General features: G+C 31.2%; 2 protein-coding genes across 2 annotated transcripts; both read right to left on the bottom strand.

The window, feature by feature from the left end:
• Positions 1 to 15: 15 nt before the first annotated feature.
• Positions 16 to 1666, bottom strand: JDV02_001389 (uncharacterized protein; the record flags this gene model as incomplete). The annotated part of the gene is made up of 4 exons (XM_047982312.1): positions 16 to 883; positions 930 to 1099; positions 1157 to 1267; positions 1331 to 1666. The coding sequence occupies 4 exons, from the start codon at positions 1664 to 1666 to the stop codon at positions 16 to 18; spliced, it is 1485 nt and encodes a 494-aa protein (XP_047838274.1).
• Positions 1667 to 2778: 1112 nt separating this feature from the next.
• Positions 2779 to 4055, bottom strand: JDV02_001388 (uncharacterized protein; the record flags this gene model as incomplete). The annotated part of the gene is made up of 2 exons (XM_047982311.1): positions 2779 to 3830; positions 3884 to 4055. The coding sequence occupies 2 exons, from the start codon at positions 4053 to 4055 to the stop codon at positions 2779 to 2781; spliced, it is 1224 nt and encodes a 407-aa protein (XP_047838273.1).
• Positions 4056 to 20950: the final 16895 nt, after the last annotated feature.

Genomic DNA, 20950 nt, shown 5'->3' with positions numbered 1-20950 from the left:
GGTCGCGCGCAACGATTACCGCGGCGCGTGCCAACTACGTTGACGTGTAGCGATCCAAGCCGTCCCAGCAGCAAGCAGCAGCTGCAGGCCCACGATGAGTCCGAGGTTCAGATGCACAAACCCCCAGTCGAATAGCTTGAGGGTGGTAGTCTCCAAGGGAGTCATGCCGGGGACTAGGCGGAAGTCGTTTCTTTCAGCGACGCTTGCAATAACGCCTACTGCAAACTGCGATAAGTGCCAGCCCATAACGGTGGCGTTGCCTTGCACCGGGGTTCCGTAGAAGGATTCGAACGGGTAGCTCTGGAACTGATCCCGGGACCTGCTGCGGTTCGTTGCGGTGAAGACGGCGCCATATCCCTGGAGTGCGATGCCAGCTGAGGCCAGCGTCGCCACGAAAGCGCTGAGTTTGTGCGCCTCCAGCACAGCATTGGTGGTTTGCTCGATGGAAACGTTGCACTGATAATACCAGAAGCCCGTTACCGACGCCTCGAAGGCCTTGACAATGCTCCACCTAGTCGTCAGGTCCAGTTGCTCCAAGTCGGTCATGTAGAGCATTTGGCCCAAACCGTTCCAGTTTGGAGGCCCAATCCGAGTCTCGTTGCCATCATCGAGGGTGATTGTCATGTTCCAGCCGGCACCATCATCGAGGACCCGATGGCTGCTGCAAGTCGTTATGGAAGCTATGGAGCGATTCGTCGCCACCCGGACATCGGGAGGCGCTGCTCCGGTCATGTTATATGGGGCTGACTCGTAAAAAACATAGGTGCATCGGGTCGAGTGATCGCTATAAAACATGTTGGGCCTCTTCATGCTGTCGATAGTGCCGGGGCGCGGCAGATTCTGGTCGCTGCCTGGGCGGAGATGCTCGGCATATAATCCATGCCTAATTCGCGTCAGCAGAATTGATGTCAGGTAAGGGAGGGTCCTACTCGTGGGCGAAATATCGCAGCAGTTCGGGTTTCGTATTTTCTGGGTCCTTAATGGACCCGACCGAAGACAGGTTTGGTACATATACCATCCCGGGCGCCGTCACAGCCATGTTCTCTGCAGAGTCCACGTTGTACGTCAAGCCGATTGTTGCGACGGCAATCTGCGCGGCCTATGGTAAAGCTGTTAGAGAGACTGCAGCCAGGGTACACTTCCCAGAAAAACGTACCAAGTTGATGAAAAGCCAGAACAAGACAAACAACCACACTATCAAATCGCGCGATATCCACCCCAATTGTATCATGCAGCTGAGATGCTCGCTCTTTAAGATGAGCTCGACCTGGACGGCGAATTAGCATCGCCCCCCAATGTCTCCGATTGAAGACTGTGACCGCTCTCTCACCTCCTTGGACGAGTATTGTCGTAGGCTTAGGAGCCACCAACGCAGTTCTCTCACCATGGCCTTGAGCGAGCTGGCGGTGCTCAAGCCCAGACCTATGGACAGCCCTGTGACAATGACATTGAACTCCCGCTTCGTGCCGCTAGACATGGCAGCTTTGCTGGAATAACTCCAGAGAACGACGTATACGGACGCGGCCAATGCGACAGTCACGACCCATTTCACAAAGACCGTAAACAGGATCCGCCTGTGTCGTGTGCTCCGACTCAAAGCAGGAGAATCCGGTCCGGGATCATCGTGATCGCTGTCCACGGCGTCTTGGGCAGCCGGCTTGTCCATCCTCTCTCATTCACCTGAGCTCAATGCGCGGATTCGCCTCGTCGTTCATCTGGGGGTCAAGTCTGATTTTCATGACGCAAAAATTGGAGGATGATGCAGGCCGTGACTGATATTTTCTCAGCCGGCATCAAAAGGGGCTGCTGAGCCAGCGCGCGGGTAAGAAACGTTGTGAAAATTTGCCTTGCTGCCCACCACCATCTACAAGACAAGCCACAGGGTCTCCGAGCGATTTGCTGCCAACCCAAGTCAGGTTAGCTTGTCGCCAGTTGTGGATGGATTCGGCGACTCTCACGATGAAATTCAGCTAGCGGGTCTCTCCGCAAGGCTGAGCAGCGAGCACAGCAGCAAAACTCCACAGGATCTTCGGAATCTCAGTCATCTCATTGGACTGTCGCCCAGCTTCGGCCAACTGTGAGTCGGGGATGTTGCAAGCGTCCCGATTTGGTACGGATGGATGAACGGATTTATTACGCCCGGAGGGAAGTCCTAGCGCCCGAACGGAAATTCTCCAAGTGAGTTCCGACCCTTCTTCAACGTCACATAGCTCCCATTGAAGGCTCAGATTTGCATCTCCAGCCCGTTGCCATACACGCATCTGATTCAGCAGACCTGTGACTTGCGAATAATCCAACCACAAGTTTTCTCTTGGTCCCTTCATCCCGTACATAGTGTCGAAGTTTTCCGAATGTCGGAGATGTCCCGCGAAGACGCCCAAGAGATCACCTTCATCGATGGTGGTGACAGAACAAACCCAGAGAGACTGCTCGTCCCTAGCAAGGAGGCTGACGAAAACAGACTTGTTTTTGCTTCCATTCTTCAACCCTTCGATGTCGAATGGGACCCCCAGCTCGTCACTTGACTGTGCTTGAGTCGAGCTTGGGAAAGAGGCGAACTTAGCCTTCTCCTCGTCGGAAAGCCAGGGATTGTTGGCGCAGTTCCATGATGAGTTCGGCACTTCCAGCCTCTTTGCTAAATGTCGCTCCTTCAACCATGACGTCCCGCTCCAATCACCAAGCCGCAGTTCCGGTGCCCAGGCTACGAGCCGGCTGAATATTGAGTACTGCAAGATACAAGCTGGGTGGGCCTAGGCTCAGGCTAGCACTTTGACAAGATCATTCAATGCCCTTCCGACACCTCAGTTTTGTACAATACCGCACCTGAAGCGAACCTTTGGACCGCCCTGGATACTGCTCTGTGTGCCGTCGATGGATCTCCGTCCACGGAAGCTGAAGCTCTTCCTTTAAGCGGATGATCGAATCGTCTTCGTCCGATGTGAATATGCCCTGTATAGTGCTATTCCTCCTCTGCGGAGCAGACCGATTAGCGCCGCGCTGGGCCTGCTTGGGGTTTTTTGCCTTGAGGCCACAATGCGTGGTGCACAGGTTCCAGTCAAACTGCAATTGAAAGGTCGCCACGCCGTCCACCATGATGCGTTTGAGTAGGACATTCTCCAATGCCCACTCCTCGAACTCTGCAACCTTGGAGACATCATCTGCATCATTTTCTGTAGAGGTTGATGCTGGCGGAGAGGGCAAATTACCAGCGAGCGATTCCGCTCTGCGGCGCTTGCGTGGCGGTTGCACGGCGTCTGCGTGCTCCTCGGCTAAAACGCAGGAGGATGCATCGTCGCTGCGTATCGTACTTCCGTGTCGACGGTCAGAGGTCCTGAAGTATGGAAGTCCATTGCTAGACCATTGATCTCCCGGTGAAAGCTGCCCGCTCGTCTCAATGCCGATTTGGCAACGTTCGTCTCCACCTGCCGTCGCCAATGAGGGGACATTGGTTGCGCCATCCAGCTCACAACCATACAAGCCACCGCGGAAAGCCTCCCAAGAGCTGGCATTCTGCTTCGGGCCGCACGCGCCAGATACCTCGCTCGATGTACAGGTTTCGCCTTGAGGGCAGGCCGTGAGGGCAGGATCGATCGGGTACGAGGTGCACTCAAAGTCGTGCGACAGATAGCTCTCATGAGGTGTGTGAGATGCAGGCGGGGTTGTCGGTGACGCTGTTGGGGAGACATGGTACAGGCCGTTGGTGTACGGCGTTGGGCGTTTTGCATTATCAAGGCCGGCCGCGTTGGGAGCTTGCTCCTTCGACGATGCGAGCAGGCGGAAGCCCTCTTCTTCACGGGCGCAATTGCCACCAGGTAAGACCTCGATGGCTTCTGTGACCTTGTTAGCACCCACCTATTCGGCGCTCGCTTTCAGGGTAGCTTACCAGCATTGCTATTGTCCTTCGGCTGTTCTTTCTTGCGAGTCTCGATGAGATTCTTAAGACGTGGTAGTGTGTCGTCCGATTGCGGCACGTCTGGGTCAATGCTGGGAGTCCCATCTTGCCCACCGGTGACGCAGAGACTCAAGTCGGGGTCAGGAGATATGCGAGGCGCCATATTGAAAGGCTGCCCAGAAACAGCGGGCGTGTTAGGTTGCACGGCACTCGCCTCATCGAATGTGCCTCTCGTATCAGACAAGGGCGTTGGTCGCGCGGAGCTGGACATTCGTCGTCTCGCCGCCCTACTACAACCGTTCAATGCAAATTGAGGCGTCCAAGGCACCTGGTAGTCAAGATTGACAGGTGCCATGTTCGAGGGACGGCTTAGCACAGGAGCGTGTAATAGGAGCAGTAAATGCTTTTTTGGTACGGAGGCAAAGAGGGAGAGGGAAAACCAGATGTGATTGCTTAGGTGCTTCGTAAGAAGTATTTTCTGCTGGTGCTAAGCATGTATTCGGAATCAATCTTATCCGCCGGCGACAGAGATTCGGACTCTCTTTATATCCAGCCGTCCTCCTCACCCGCCAGCAGACTGCCAGACAAAGCAAAGAGATAGACGACGCGCGGGTAAGAGCGCATCTGACAAACTCTCAGCGGCCTTCACCTGTCTCCACCATTCTGTTCCTGTCTCCAGGTCGGGCAACTCCCGGGGTCATGCATTGGCGAAACCGAGGAGCGAAGCCATTTCGGGCACGCGATACGTCCGCATCGTCGCGTCGGCTGGTCGGGTCCGAGTCAAGGAAGCATCGGGAGCCGTGCTGCGTCGCATCGTCGCGTCTTGTCGGACGAAAATCTGGGCTGCCCCGAGCCACCTCATTGAGCGGCGATATCGTGATTGGTTGGCAGGAGATGGATCCTTGGCGGGCGCATACCGACCAAAAATGCCTTGCGCATTGCCCAAGCCCGTCAGCAAGCCCATACGCTCGGCCCGCCCGAGGGCCTGACATGGATCACACGCGCCCGCCCGCTCCACAGCCGGTTCAGCTTGACGCGTAATCATATGATGCCAGGAGTCGAGAGGAGTGCCGTTGGAGGCCTCCCAAGGTGCTGCCTCGGTCCCGAAACGCCTCGTCAGGGTGATACGCCGCCAAGAAAGGCGCCATCGCTTCTGTCGCGGCTTGGGGGCAATCCAATCTAGGGTTGCGATGTAGGAATCTGGTATCGTGGCCAGAGCTGCGTCCGTGGTAGACGGGTGAACAGCGCTCATCCGTCCCATGCACGAAGTGCGGCCACAAAACCCATGGTCAGGCGGGGACCCGTGGTCGCGGTCGCAAGACGCGAGCAATCGATAACGAGGCGCAGAATGGCAATAGACGGGCGAGGACGGAGTTCCTGTCGTGTCCGATCAGCAAGAAAATCGCGCACTGAGAAATGCGGCAAGGGGGAGCGGACAGGCGCACAGGAAGAGTGTGGAAGGGCGTGTGAATGGAAGAGAAAAGAGTTGAGGAGAGGGAACAAGTGGTGGGGGCGGGTGCGATTTATAGGTGGTGCAAAAGCGGCGTGGCACCAACAGGGGCTTGGCGCGGGGCGCCAAACCCGGAGGGGCAGGCCGCGTCACTGAGATAATACAATAATAGAAAGAAAGGTTCTTAATCTTTATAGAATAGCTAAGGTAAGAAAGGATTATATAAATAGGACTAATACTAGCTATATAAATAGAAAGTACTTACTATATAGATATTCTATATTTTTCTAAGCTTATACCCTACCCTTATACTTTACTAGCTATTTTTAATATATAAGTATAGGATAAGATTAATACGCTATAATATATATTAATTTCTTAATTAAACTTAAATATTAAAAATATAATAATAAATACTCTTATATTATTTATTAATTACTTTATAATATTATTTAATTATAATATAGTTTTATATTTTATATATTTATTCCCTTTTTTTATATTAAGATAAATTTAATAAAAGCTAAGGTAATATATTAGTAAAAGAAGGCATAGAAAATAAAAAACGGCTTAAGGAAGACGAAAAATAGCTAAAGGAATAGCTAAGGGTAAAAAGGGGCTATAAAGATAAGACTATAAGGATAACTATAAAAGAGGAAAGCTTTCTTAATTAAAGAGGGCTCGATATGCCTTTTTAATTATAGCTAATAATACTTACTCTTTTTACCCTATTTTAGTACTTTAGATATAAGTATACCTTAATAATATAAGTACCTTACCCTTAGCGCGGATCGCTATATAGTTTTATAACTAAGCGTAAATATAAGTATTCGATATTTAGGACTATTTAATTAGCTTAAGATTAACCTTTTAGCTATAGAGATAGTTTAGAATTTAGTATCTTTATATAGTAATATATCGGGTAAAAATAGGAAAAAGGAAAAGATAAATAGATTATATCTTGCCGTTTAGTATCTTTTTCGCCTTAATATAATAAGTTATTTATTTATTAAATATTATTTATATAGTACTTTTTATACTTAATAATCGGCCTTTAAAGTTACTTAACTTAAGATAATAAAAGTAATAGCTTATATTATTTATATTACTTTTAATATATTTATTATATAAGAGTCTTATAATACTTAAGACTTTTAAGACTTTTAAAATACTTATAAATTTAATATTAAAAAGAAATATACTTATTTTTTTAGTAAACCGCTTTTTTTAACTTTACTTTATTATAATAATAAAATAATTAAGTATTTATACCTTAATATATATATAAAGTTTTATTATTAATTAAGGAAGAAAAGTTTAATAATAAAGGTATTTTACTTTATTATTATTTTTTAGCTAATTATATATTATATAGCCCCCTACTTTAATATAAATAAAGTATATAAGTATAAGCTATCTATAATAGCTTATTATAGCTTATAGAAATACTATTAATAATATAATAGGTAATATTATAGTATATCTCTTAACGCGCTTTTAATAGCTATATTATAAGTATATAGCTAAAGGTAAAAAACTATAAACTATAAATAATAATAGCTAAAAAGGCATTATAAAGTAGCTATAGTAATAAGTAATAAGTAATATAAAAGGGAGCTATTTAAGCCTATTAATAATATTATAAGTAATAATAACTTTAACTTTATAATTAGCTTAGCTTAGCTTAGAATAATATAGCCTTAATATTATATTATTATAAGAAATAATAATAATATATTTTTAAGCTTTATTAATACTATAGCCTTATTAACTTTAATTATAAGTATAAGTATAAATATAGTGCCTTTATTACTTAATATAGTATAATATAGTATAGAAAAACGAGTCCTTAATAATATAATATTATAAGAAAATAATAGAAATATATTTTTAAGTAAATTAAGCTATATTAATATATTAATATTAATGCTATATTAATTATATAATTTAATTAAAGTATTATTTTTAGCTTATTTATAGCTAGGTTAATATATTAAGTTAAAGAAGGGAAATATTTAATATTTAAGAGGTAAAGGTAAATAGCTATTATATAAGGTATTATATCTAAAAGGTATAAAAAGTAAAGTATAGACTTATATATTATAAAGAATATAAATTAAGATTCCTTAAGCTTTAAATAAAAAAGAAAGAAATAATAGGCTAATTCTTATTTATTATTATATAAATATCTTAATATTAAAATACTTAAGATATTATATAAAAGTAAGTATAAAGGCTAGTTTAAAAATCGAACTTAAACCTATATAAAATATACTATATAAATATAAGCTATTAAGGTATATAAGCTATAATTTATATTATATATATAATAGGGCTAGCGCTATATAATAAGAGCTAGTCGAGTTATTAATATTTAATATACTATAAAGGAAGGAAATTAAGGTTATATACTAGGCAGCCCCTATATATATAGCGCCTACTATATATAGCCTTATATAACTAACTATAAGCCTAGGTTAGTATAGGGTCCTAGCTATATATAGCGTTATTACGCTTAAGGCCGCGCCTTAGGCTCTTATTAAGCTAAGCCCTTTATATTACCCTCTTACTCCCCTTCCCCCCCCCCCTTAGCTAGCCCTAGCTATTATAAGGGGGCTCGTAATAACCCTTTACTCGAGCCCTTTAGTTAAGGGCTTCTTTACTTTTATACCTAGCGGCCCGTAAGTAAGCGCGCGTAGCTAGCTTTTATTACCGCCTATTATATAGTAAGTAAGTCCGTTCGTAAAGGCCTTACTTCCTTTAATTAAGTATCTTTACCCCCTTTAGTATAGGCCCTACCCGCTAGCCTATATATACTTATAGCCGGCCGGGTTAATAACGTTATAATAGCCGTTTGCCTTAAATTACCCTCCGAGCCTTACGTAATTATTAATACGGTATAACTATAAAAGGACCTTTTTCCCCTAGGCCTAATAGGCTTCCTTCTTTCCTTTTATAACCTTATTATTATTACTATTACTATATTATTGCCGCTACCGTAATAATAATAATAATAATAATAATAATAATAATAATAATAATAATAATAATAATAGCGGTAATAATAACGGTAAGTCCTTACCCCCTCTTCCCTTATTATTATGCCTTACTCTATAAGGTATAAGAGTATATTAATTTAAGTTAATATTTAAGATAAATATCGTTAAAGTCTTTATAGGCTAGGCTCTTAGAGCCCTTATTACTATTACTATCGTTACTACCGCTATAGGTTTATTGCCCTTCTTACCTTATAATAACTATACTTAGCCCCTTTATTATACTTTAGGCTATTATTATTATTATCTTAGCCTCCCCCCCCCCCGCTACTTACTTTATTATTACCCTTTAGGGTATTTATTATAGCTATTTATCGCTACCTTTAATATCGCCCTTTATAAATATACTTACCTTTCTTTATATAAATATCGCTAACTTAAGATAAAAAAAAGTAAGACTTAATACTTTTATTAAAGAGCTTTACTCTTACCTTTATATATACTATATTAAGCTAGAGGCTAACTATATAGCCTATATTAATTAATTATAAAGTAGCTATTATAGCTATTATATAGCTAATTATATATATTATTAATCGGGCCTAGCCTTCTTTATTACCTTATATAGCTAAATCTCTACCGTTAATATTATTATTACCGCTATTATTACTATTATTACTGCCCCCCTTATTATTATTAATATTATTATTATTATTACCGCCGCTATTAAAAAGGTAAAGGCTAAAGTAAAGAAGGTATTAAGCGCTACTTATATAGCGATTTAATACCTTTAAGAACTAAAGTATATAGGCCTTATACTTAAGTAAGTCCCCTCCCTTTATCCCTATATAATATTAATAATATAGCTATTAACCCCTATATAGAGGTAATACTAATAACCTTAATACCCCTACCCTTACCTTTACCCTTATTACTTTAATTACTACCTTAAATAATAATGCCTAGCTATTTATTAAGGTAGGTACCCTTAAGGACTACTTTATAGCGGTTAAGACTATTATCGCTACTCTTATTAAGGCTCCCCTTACCGCTATTCTCGCTATTATTACTATTAAAGAGGAAGAAGAAAAAGAAGATAAAAAAGATAAAGAAGAGGATAAGGAAGAAAAGTAATCGCGCCTTATAAAGTAGCCCCCCCCTCTTAAAGGGGGTAAAGTTAATATTAACGTTTCTTTTTAATACTTTTTACTAACCTATCTTATAAAATATTTATATACTTTAATATACTTTACTTCCTTAAGCGGCTTTTATATTAGCTTAAAATATCTACTTTATTTAATTAAGGCTTCTTCCTTAACTCCTTAGCTATAAGGCTTTTAATAAATTATAAAGATCTCTTTTACCTTATAAAATATATTATTACTTATTTATATTAATATAGGCTAACTATTTAAAATAGCTTAATTAAGTATAAGGTTATTATTTATATATTATAGCTAATCTATATAAAAATAGTTATATATATTTAAGGGTAGGCCTATTAATTCGATTATATATAGGCTTATTACTTTATTAATTATATATTTTAAGTATAATTAATTAAGCTTTTTTTTCGGTTTTATAAAGGTATAATTATAAAAGTTAAGCTAGACTTTATCCCTTACTTTATACCTATTTATAAAGCTATATATATAATTAGCTTATTACTTTTATTTAAATAAAGCTATTATTATTATAGAGTTATAAAGCTTTATAACTTATTTAAGCTTTATTATAAAGGCTTATACTTTATTCTTTAATATAATACGCTAGCTTATTTTTTTTATAAAGGTAAAGGGGCTATTTATAATAAGTTAAGGGTAATAATTATAAAGTATAAAGAAAGGGGATATATTAATTAAGGTATTTATTTAACTATTAAGTATAAGCTAAGCTATAAGTAACTATCGGTCTTAATCGTTTTAATTATAGTTAATATAGGCCTTAAAGTATATTTATATTTCTTAATTAATCTTCTTTATACCTTTATTTATTTAAAAGTAATATATTATATTAAGTTATTACTTAATATTTATTAGCTTATAAAAGTATTATTAAAAGCTATTTATTTAATTTATTCTTTAGTCGCTTATAATAATAATAAGCTAATTATATTAATAAAAGTAATATTAAAAGAAGCGCTTTATATATATAATAGTATTTATAATAGCTATTAACTTTAATATAATTTCTTTATTAAGCCTATCTTAAATAACTTAAAGGAAGTAACTTTTATTTATAAAGGGGAGGTCTATAATAAAGTCTATTTAAATCTACTTATAAAATTAATTAAGTATAAGTAAAGGCTATAATAAGCCCTTTTTATACTCCCTTTATATCTTTATATAGCTATAAGTATTATAGTTATAAAGGAACCTCTTAATATATTATTATATTAAGGGCTAATAGAACTTATATAATAATATAGCTATTATACCCTCTTTATTAAGGTATTTAAAAAGGGGTAAATTATAAGCTTATTATATTAGCTAACCCTTAAGTTTATTTTATAAGTCTATTTTTTTAAGAATAGACTTTACCTTTACCTTTATTACTTAAGGGGTATTAAGTACTTAAAGGCAGTCCTTATAGTAGAGGTTTTATAATAAGGCTAGCGCTATATAATAAGAGCTAGTTAGATTATTAATATTTAATATACTATAAAGGAGGGAAATAAGGGTTATATATTAAGTAGCCCTTATATATATAACGCCTACTATATATAGGCTTATATAACTAATTATAGGTATAAGTTAGTATAGGCTATAGCTATATATAATATTATTATATTTAAGGCTATACCTTAAGCTTTTTATTAGGCTAAGCCCTTTATATTTTCTTTATTATATCGAGGCTATACTTTACGATCTATACTTTAAGACCGAGCTTTAGGTTAAAGGTATAAGCGCCGCTTTTAATTATATAAAGGGCGCTTTAATATATTATATCTTATTTTACCTTTCGCTACTATAAAGAGCTTAGTTAAGGGTCGGAAAATAAAGTTATTAATATAATTAAAGTAGCGCTAATATATATATAGAGAGCGCTTTAAGGGATAAATTATAAGTCTTTAGCTTTATAGTCTTTTTAAATCTCTTAATTTTAATCCTTATAAAAAAATATATTAAGTATTATAATTAACTTACTTAACTTATATTTTAAAGAAAAGTTAAACCTTAAAAGTAGCTTTACTTAATATATTTATTACTTTAATAAGCGCTAATAAATTATAAAATATTTTAAGTTCTTATAGTTTATAAATATTATAAAGCTCTTATAATTATAGAGCTTTATTAATTATTATTTTAGGTAATAAATAATCGCTAGTATTTCCTTATTATAAATAAGGTAGTTTTACTTAATAGGGGATAGCTTCTATAAGTAAAAGGCTATTAGCTTTTATTAGCTATTTATATCTTATAAAAGCATTCCCTTTAAGGTAGTCTTATTATAGTCTATTTTTAAAAAAGTAAATAAGTTAAGGTCTTATTATAAAAGGATTAAAGCTTTTATAAAGAGTTCCTTAAAGGCTTTAAATATTACTTAATACTTTTATTTTTATATAAATAGAACTTACTTCCTTATTAAAGCTATAAATAGCGCTATTATATTTAAGAACTTAAATATAAAGACCTAATAATAATTAACGAATTTAAAAAAGCTTTATACCCTTTTTTATATTATTAAGGCTAATTATTTAATAACTATTTTTATTTATATAAGGTTTACTTTAATACCTTTACCTATATAGATAATAAAACTTAGGTATTTAATAGTTTTAACCCTAAACTAATATTTATTTAAGTTAAGATATAAGCTATAATCTTAAAGCTACTTAAATATTTACTATACCTTTATATAATATTCCTTAAGTATATTACTTATATAGATAAGGATATTATCTATATAAGCGGAATAAAAGTTATTTAAAAAGTCTTATAATATATTATTAATATAGTATTAAAAAGTAATTAAGGCGCTATTAAGGCTAAATAAGGTAATTATTTACTTAAAGAAACTATACTTTATATAAAAGGTAGTCTTTTACTTTTCTTTTATTATTACCTATACCTTATAGAATATTTATATTATATTAAGCTTAATAAATTAATAAGCGCTTATTAAGTTATAAAGGGTATTATTAATAAAGGGGATAAAATAGCGGTCTACCTTTATAATAGTATTAAAGATATAGTAATTATAATAGAAATAGAGCTTACCCTTTAGCTTCTATATAAAAAAGATAAGCGCCGCTACCTTTAAGCTATTAGCTTTAATAAACCCTTTATCGAGAAGGTTATTAAGGGTCTTTTATAATATTAATATTTCTTTACGCGATATATTATAAAGTATTCTATAAGGTATAAATAAGTCTTAGCTATTTAAGCCTATCTTAAAGGGGATTTAATAGTTTATGCTAGGCTTATAAGGGTTAAGCTTATTTATTTCTTACTTTTCGAAAAGTAAAAGTAAATTATAAAAGTATAGTAAGATAATTACTTAAAGTTCCTTTTTTAACTTAAGCTACTTAAGTATAAATACTTTTTTAATATCTCTTATATTAATAGCGAAAATAGCTACCTTAGCTATATTATTACTTTCTTATTTCTTAATTTATTATATATACCTTATAAATATTAATACTATAATATAATAAGCGTCTTTTATATCCCTTAAGAGTAAATTATTAAAGGGTAGCCTTTAATAATACTATACTTATATTTATAATAGGCTATATTAAAGCCTACCCTTATATAAGATTAAGTAAGACTTTATATATTATATTTAAGGCTTCCTTAAAATAAAGGGGAACTTTAATTAAAGTATTATATAAATATAAATAAGCTATAAATAGCCTTTTATATCTATAATTAACTATATTAGCCCTTTAATAGCTACCTTATTTATAATACTTAATATACCCTTTACTTTATAAAAGGGGATCTTTTTTATTAAGACCTTAAGGTCTTAAGTTACTTCCTTATTTATAGCTATATAATACTTATATCTTTTATCGATAAATATAAAATAAAAAAGACTTTTATTAATCGATATTATTATTATTAATAAAGTTATCTTTAAGTATCCTTTAAGCTCTATTTTCTTTACTTATATTATTATAGGCCCTAAAGTATAGCTTTACTTTAAAGTAGCGCTTTTTTTTATATAAGCGCTATTTTTTTACTTTTACTTTTTTTATCGCCTTTACTTTTAAGCTTAGGCTTAATAAAGACTATATAATATAGCCTAACTAAATTTAATATTATAGGCCGCCTCGCTAAGGTATAAAGTTAATATATTATTAAATAGCCGCTCCCTTTATAATAAAGCTATAGCCTTTTACTCTTCCTTTTTTCTTTTTTATTTTTAATAGCCTATTTAACTTAATAAGATTTATTACCTTCTTTAATTAAGTCCCTTTAAGGGCCCCCTTTATTTAAGCTAGTTTTATGCTTTTTAAGGTAAGTAATTAATATTATAATATTACCTTAATAATTAATAATTAAGATTACTATAAGGGAGTCTATTTAGTCTACTTTTAAATAAATAAGTTAGTATTTATATTAAGCCTAGCCCTTTTTCTATAGCTCTTTAAAGTATAGGGTCTTCTTAAAGTTCTAAGCGATTTCTTAAAGGTATTAAATATATTTATAAAAAGCGATTAATATCTATATTATAATAAGCTATTCCTTTAAGGCGTTAAATATAATATTCTATAGCGCTAAGATTTAAGTATCTTTTATTTAAGTAGACTTACCTATATTCATAAAGGTATTCTTAAAGTTAAAGAAGAAAGTATTAAAAAGCTACTTATTTCTTTAGCGTAAGCCTTATAGCTTATTAAGCGCTCCTTCCTTTATTTACTTATTATTAAAGAGGTATTCGATATAATTAAAGAAGGCCTATAATTCTTTATTGCCTTTAAGTCCTCTTTAAGTCTAAAATCCCTTTATATAAGGCTATAATTAAATAGATAATATATTAAAGAGCTAATATTAAGTAGCTTTACTTTCTTTATTAAGGCCTTTTACTTTATTAATCTTATATTTATTCTTTAATCGATATAGGAAGAAGTAAAAGTATTCTATCTTACTATTTTATATTAGCTATTTAAGTAGCTTTTACTTCTTAGGCTTAGGCGCTATTTCGCTAAGGGCTATTAAGTTAAGTATAGACTATAATTATGCCCTTAAATATTTAAATTCCGCTTATTAAAGCGCCTATTATTATATTAGCTATTATACCTATTATTACGCCTATTATAGCGCTTATTATTATACTTATTATTATACTTATTATTTTACTTATTATTATATTTATTATTATGCCTATTATTACGCTTATTATTATACTTATTATTATGCCTATTATTATACTCGCTATTTTATTAAGAGCTTATAGGCTATCGCTAGGTCTATCTTTATTACTTAGTTTATTATTAATAATAATATATATTATAATAGGGCTAGCGCTATATAGTAAGAGTTAGTTAGGTTATTAATATTTAATATATTATAAAAGAAGGAAATTAGGGTTATATACTAGGTAGCCCTTATATACGCGACGCCTGCTATATATAGCCCTATATAATTAGCTACGGGCTTAGGTTAGCGTAGGGTCCTAGCTATATATAGCGTTATTATACTTAGGGCCGCGCCTTAGGCTCTTATTAGGCTAAGCCCCTTATATAAACTTTTTAACTTAACTTTATTTATCTTAGTTATAAATATAAGTATAATTAATATTAAGTAATATTATTATAATATAATACTTATATTAATATATTATTAAAGCTTAATTTATTTAAAAAATTTATTTTTATTATTTCTTTATAATATTATAATATTAAAAACTTATTTTCTTAAGCTAAATACTTATATATAATTAAAGCTATTATTATTATTATTTATAATATTATTAATTAGCTTTAAATAGCTATATTATTATATTATAAGTATTATATTATATTATCTTTATTATTACTTAAGCTTTATTATAAGGTTTATTATAAAGCTATAATATAAATATTTAATATTATTTTATAAAAGGTATTATATTAAAGCGAGAAAGATATTAAACTTATAGGATATAATTCTCTTTATCCTTTATTTCTTTCTATTTCTACCTGATATATTATTATATAAGGATATTAAATTTTAAGCTATCTCTATAGCCGAAAGGTTAATTATATATTAATTAAATAGTCTTTAATATTAGATACTTATATTTATACTTAGTTATAAAACTATATAGTAGTCCGCGCCTTAAGTAAAGTACTTATATTATTAAGGTATACTTATATCTAAAGTATTAAAATAGGGTAAAAGAGTAAATATTATTAACTATAATAACTATAATTAAGGAGGTATAGTAAGCTCTCTTTAACTAAGAAAGCTTCCCCCCTTTATAGTTATCCTTATAGTCTTATCCTTATAGCCCTCTTTTACCCTTAGCTATTCCTTTAGCTATTTTTTATCTTCTTTAAGCTATCTTCCCTCTTTTACTCCTTTTTTTACTCCTTCCTTTATGCTTTTTCTTATTAATATAATATTAATAATAATATTAAATTAAAGTTTATAAGTAAGCTATTTAATAATATACTTAATTATTATTATATATTAACTTAAATTAAGAATTATAATTAAATATAATAGGCTATATAATATAATATTAGCTAGAAAAATAATTTATAGGGCTAGGTTATATATTAAATAAAAAGTAATTATATTAGTAATATTACTTTAATATTAAAGTATAATACTTTTATTATATAGCTTAATATAATATAAAAAAAAATTCTTTAATATTATAATATTATAAGAAAATAATAAATATATATTTTTAAGTAAATTAAGCTTTAATAATATATTTATTTAAGTATTATATTATAATAATATAATTTTATTAAAGTTTAAATAAAATATTAATATAAAGTTTTATTATTAATAAAAGAAGAAAAGTCTAAAAGTAAAGGTATTTTTTTTAAGTTTATATAAGACGAGATAAGTATATTATAATATACGCTAATATCTTAATTAATTAATATTATTATAACGTAATACTTATACTAGTGTATTAATAAGGCTTAGTTTATTTAAAAAGTATATTTCTATTATTTTATTAAAATATTATAATATTAAAGACTTATTTTTCTAGGCTAAGCTAAGCGCTTATATATATACTATCGCTATTATCGCTTATAATACTATTAGTTAACCTTAAATAAGCAGCCCTTATATATATAACGCTTATTATATATAGGCCTATATAATTAGCTATAAGCCTAGGTTAGTATAAGGTCCCCGCTATATATAGCATTATTATACTTAGGGCCGCGCCTTAGGCTTTTATTAAGCTAAGCCCCTTATACTTAAGGTCTATTATAAGGCTATAATATAAGTATTTAATATTATCTTATAGGATATATTTATAATAGTATTAAATTAAAGTATATAAGCGGGCTATTAATAAGAGACTTAATTATTATTATATACTAGCCTAAGCTAAAAACCGTAGTTAAGTATAATAGGCTATATAATATAGGATTAGCTAGAAAAAAGACCTATAGGTTTAGGTTATATATTAAGTAAAAAGTAATTTTATATTTAATATTACTTTTAATTTAATTAGTTTTTTTAAAGGCTTAAAAATAAATAGATACTTAAGGTATATTAAAGTATATTTAATAAAGCTTAATAAATATTAATTAAAATATAGTTATAATAATATAAATAAGTCTTACTTTATTTATAAAGCTTTATATTTATATAATAAGTCTAAGTTATATTTATAATATAAGTAAAATATAACTTTAAAATATATTTTAAAATAGCTAAATAATATTTTTTTAAATTAAAATTAATAAGATATTAGTAAAGTAATTAATATTCTTAATAAACGCTTTATTAATAAAGTATATCTTTTAGCTTTATAAAAGCTTACTTAAATATAAATCTATTATCTTTATTTAAGGATATATAAACTATATTAGCCTTTAAGCTTACTTATTATAAAATATTAAATAATATTATTAACGATAAGGATATAATAGTTAAGTAAATAAAAGATAAAAGAGATAGGATCTTTAATCTCTTTATAAGGTAAGGTAAAGGAATAATAGGTATATAAGAATATTATTAAAATCTCCTTAAGAAGGGAATTTAAACGGTATATAAATTATATAGAAGGGACTTATATTAGTTAAAAAAATCGAGTTAAAAGTCTATACTTTATTTTAATCCTTTATAGGGGAAACCTCGTCCTTATATAGATAATTAAGTCTTCTCGTCTCTATATATCTCTTCGTTCTCGAGTTCTTTAACTTTAAAGAGTTAGTATTTTAGTTAAGAGGATCGGTATAAGGGTAGTAAACGCTATAAACCTTCTTTTATACCCTTTATAATACTCTATAATATCTTAGTAAATTATATATTAATTAAGGTATATAAATATAAATTTAAAGCTTATAAAAAGACCTTTTAAATAATACCTATATTACTTATATAAGTATATATATATAAAGCTATATTTATATTATATTATAAAAGCCTTAAGGTACTTAATAATACTTACCCTTTTAGCCTCCCTTAAGCTATATTATAGAGTATAATACTATACTAAGGTATATTATAAGGGGCTTAGCTTAATAAGAGCCTAAGGCGCGGCCTTAAGTATAGTAACGCTATATATAGCTAGGACCCTATACTAACCTAGGCCCGTAGCTAGTTACGTAAGGCTATACGTAATAAGCGCTATATATATAGGGGCTACTTAATATATAACCCTAATTTCCTTCCTTTATAGTATATTAAATATTAATAACCCGACCGGCTCTTACTATATAGCGCTAGCCCTATTATAATATATATTATTAACGATAGTAAATTAAGTAATAAAGATAGACCTAGCGGTAGCCTATAGGCTCTCGATAAAATAGCGGGTATAATAATAAATATAATAATAGGTATAATAATAAATATAATAATAAATATAATAATAAATATAATAATAAGTATAATAATAAGTAAAATAATAAGTATAATAATAAGTATAATAATAAGCGCTATAATAAGTATAATAATAAGTATAATAGCTAATATAATAATAAGCGCTTTAATAAACGGAACTTAAATATTTAAGGGCGTAATTATAGTCTATATTTAACTTAATAGCCCTTAATAAAATAGCGCTTAAGCCTAAGAAATAAAAGCCGCTTAAATAGCTAATATAAAATAGTAAAATAGAATACTTTTACTTTTTTTTATATTAACTAAAGAATAAATATAAGATTAATAAAGTAAAAGGCCTTAATAAAGAAAGTAAAGCTATTTAATATTAGCTCCTTAATATATTACCTATTTAACTATAGCTTTATATAGAGGGATTTTAGACTTAAAGAGGACTTAAGGGCAATAAGAAATTATAAGCCTTCTTTAACTATATTAAATACCTCTTTAATAATAAGTAAATAAAGGAAAGAGTACTTAATAAGCTATAGGGCTTACGCTAAAGAGATAAGTAGCCTTTTAATACTTTTTTCTTTAACTTTAAAAGTACCCTTATAAATATAAATAAGTCTACTTAAATAGAAAATACTTAAATCTTAGCGCTATAGAATACTATATTTAATACCTTAAAGGAATAGCTTATTATAATATAGATATTAATCGCTTTTTATAAATATATTTAATGCCTTTAAGAAATTACTTAAAACTTTAAAAGGACTTTATACTTTAAAGAGCTATAGAAAAAGGGCTAGGCTTAATATAAATACTAACTTATTTATTTAAAAGTAGACTAAATAGACTCCCTTATAGTAATCTTAATTATTAATTATTAAGGTAATATTATAATATTAATTACTTACCTTAAAAAGCATAAAACTAGCTTAAATAAAGGGGGCCCTTAAAGGGACTTAATTAAAGAAGGTAATAAATCTTATTAAGTTAAATAGGCTATTAAAAATAAAAAAGAAAAAAGGAAGAGTAAAAGGCTATAGCTTTATTATAAAGGGAGCGGCTATTTAATAATATATTAACTTTATACCTTAGCGAGGCGGCCTATAATATTAAATTTAGTTAGGCTATATTATATAGTCTTTATTAAGCCTAAGCTTAAAAGTAAAGGCGATAAAAAAAGTAAAAGTAAAAAAATAGCGCTTATATAAAAAAAAGCGCTACTTTAAAGTAAAGCTATACTTTAGGGCCTATAATAATATAAGTAAAGAAAATAGAGCTTAAAGGATACTTAAAGATAACTTTATTAATAATAATAATATCGATTAATAAAAGTCTTTTTTATTTTATATTTATCGATAAAAGATATAAGTATTATATAGCTATAAATAAGGAAGTAACTTAAGACCTTAAGGTCTTAATAAAAAAGATCCCCTTTTATAAAGTAAAGGGTATATTAAGTATTATAAATAAGGTAGCTATTAAAGGGCTAATATAGTTAATTATAGATATAAAAGGCTATTTATAGCTTATTTATATTTATATAATACTTTAATTAAAGTTCCCCTTTATTTTAAGGAAGCCTTAAATATAATATATAAAGTCTTACTTAATCTTATATAAGGGTAGGCTTTAATATAGCCTATTATAAATATAAGTATAGTATTATTAAAGGCTACCCTTTAATAATTTACTCTTAAGGGATATAAAAGACGCTTATTATATTATAGTATTAATATTTATAAGGTATATATAATAAATTAAGAAATAAGAAAGTAATAATATAGCTAAGGTAGCTATTTTCGCTATTAATATAAGAGATATTAAAAAAGTATTTATACTTAAGTAGCTTAAGTTAAAAAAGGAACTTTAAGTAATTATCTTACTATACTTTTATAATTTACTTTTACTTTTCGAAAAGTAAGAAATAAATAAGCTTAACCCTTATAAGCCTAGCATAAACTATTAAATCCCCTTTAAGATAGGCTTAAATAGCTAAGACTTATTTATACCTTATAGAATACTTTATAATATATCGCGTAAAGAAATATTAATATTATAAAAGACCCTTAATAACCTTCTCGATAAAGGGTTTATTAAAGCTAATAGCTTAAAGGTAGCGGCGCTTATCTTTTTTATATAGAAGCTAAAGGGTAAGCTCTATTTCTATTATAATTACTATATCTTTAATACTATTATAAAGGTAGACCGCTATTTTATCCCCTTTATTAATAATACCCTTTATAACTTAATAAGCGCTTATTAATTTATTAAGCTTAATATAATATAAATATTCTATAAGGTATAGGTAATAATAAAAGAAAAGTAAAAGACTACCTTTTATATAAAGTATAGTTTCTTTAAGTAAATAATTACCTTATTTAGCCTTAATAGCGCCTTAATTACTTTTTAATACTATATTAATAATATATTATAAGACTTTTTAAATAACTTTTATTCCGCTTATATAGATAATATCCTTATCTATATAAGTAATATACTTAAGGAATATTATATAAAGGTATAGTAAATATTTAAGTAGCTTTAAGATTATAGCTTATATCTTAACTTAAATAAATATTAGTTTAGGGTTAAAACTATTAAATACCTAAGTTTTATTATCTATATAGGTAAAGGTATTAAAGTAAACCTTATA

Source organism: Purpureocillium takamizusanense, chromosome 1, assembly GCF_022605165.1.
Source record: "Purpureocillium takamizusanense chromosome 1, complete sequence".
Lineage (NCBI taxonomy): Eukaryota > Fungi > Ascomycota > Sordariomycetes > Hypocreales > Ophiocordycipitaceae > Purpureocillium > Purpureocillium takamizusanense.
Note: the sequence above shows the minus strand (reverse complement) of the source record. Positions and strands in the feature narration are given on the sequence as shown.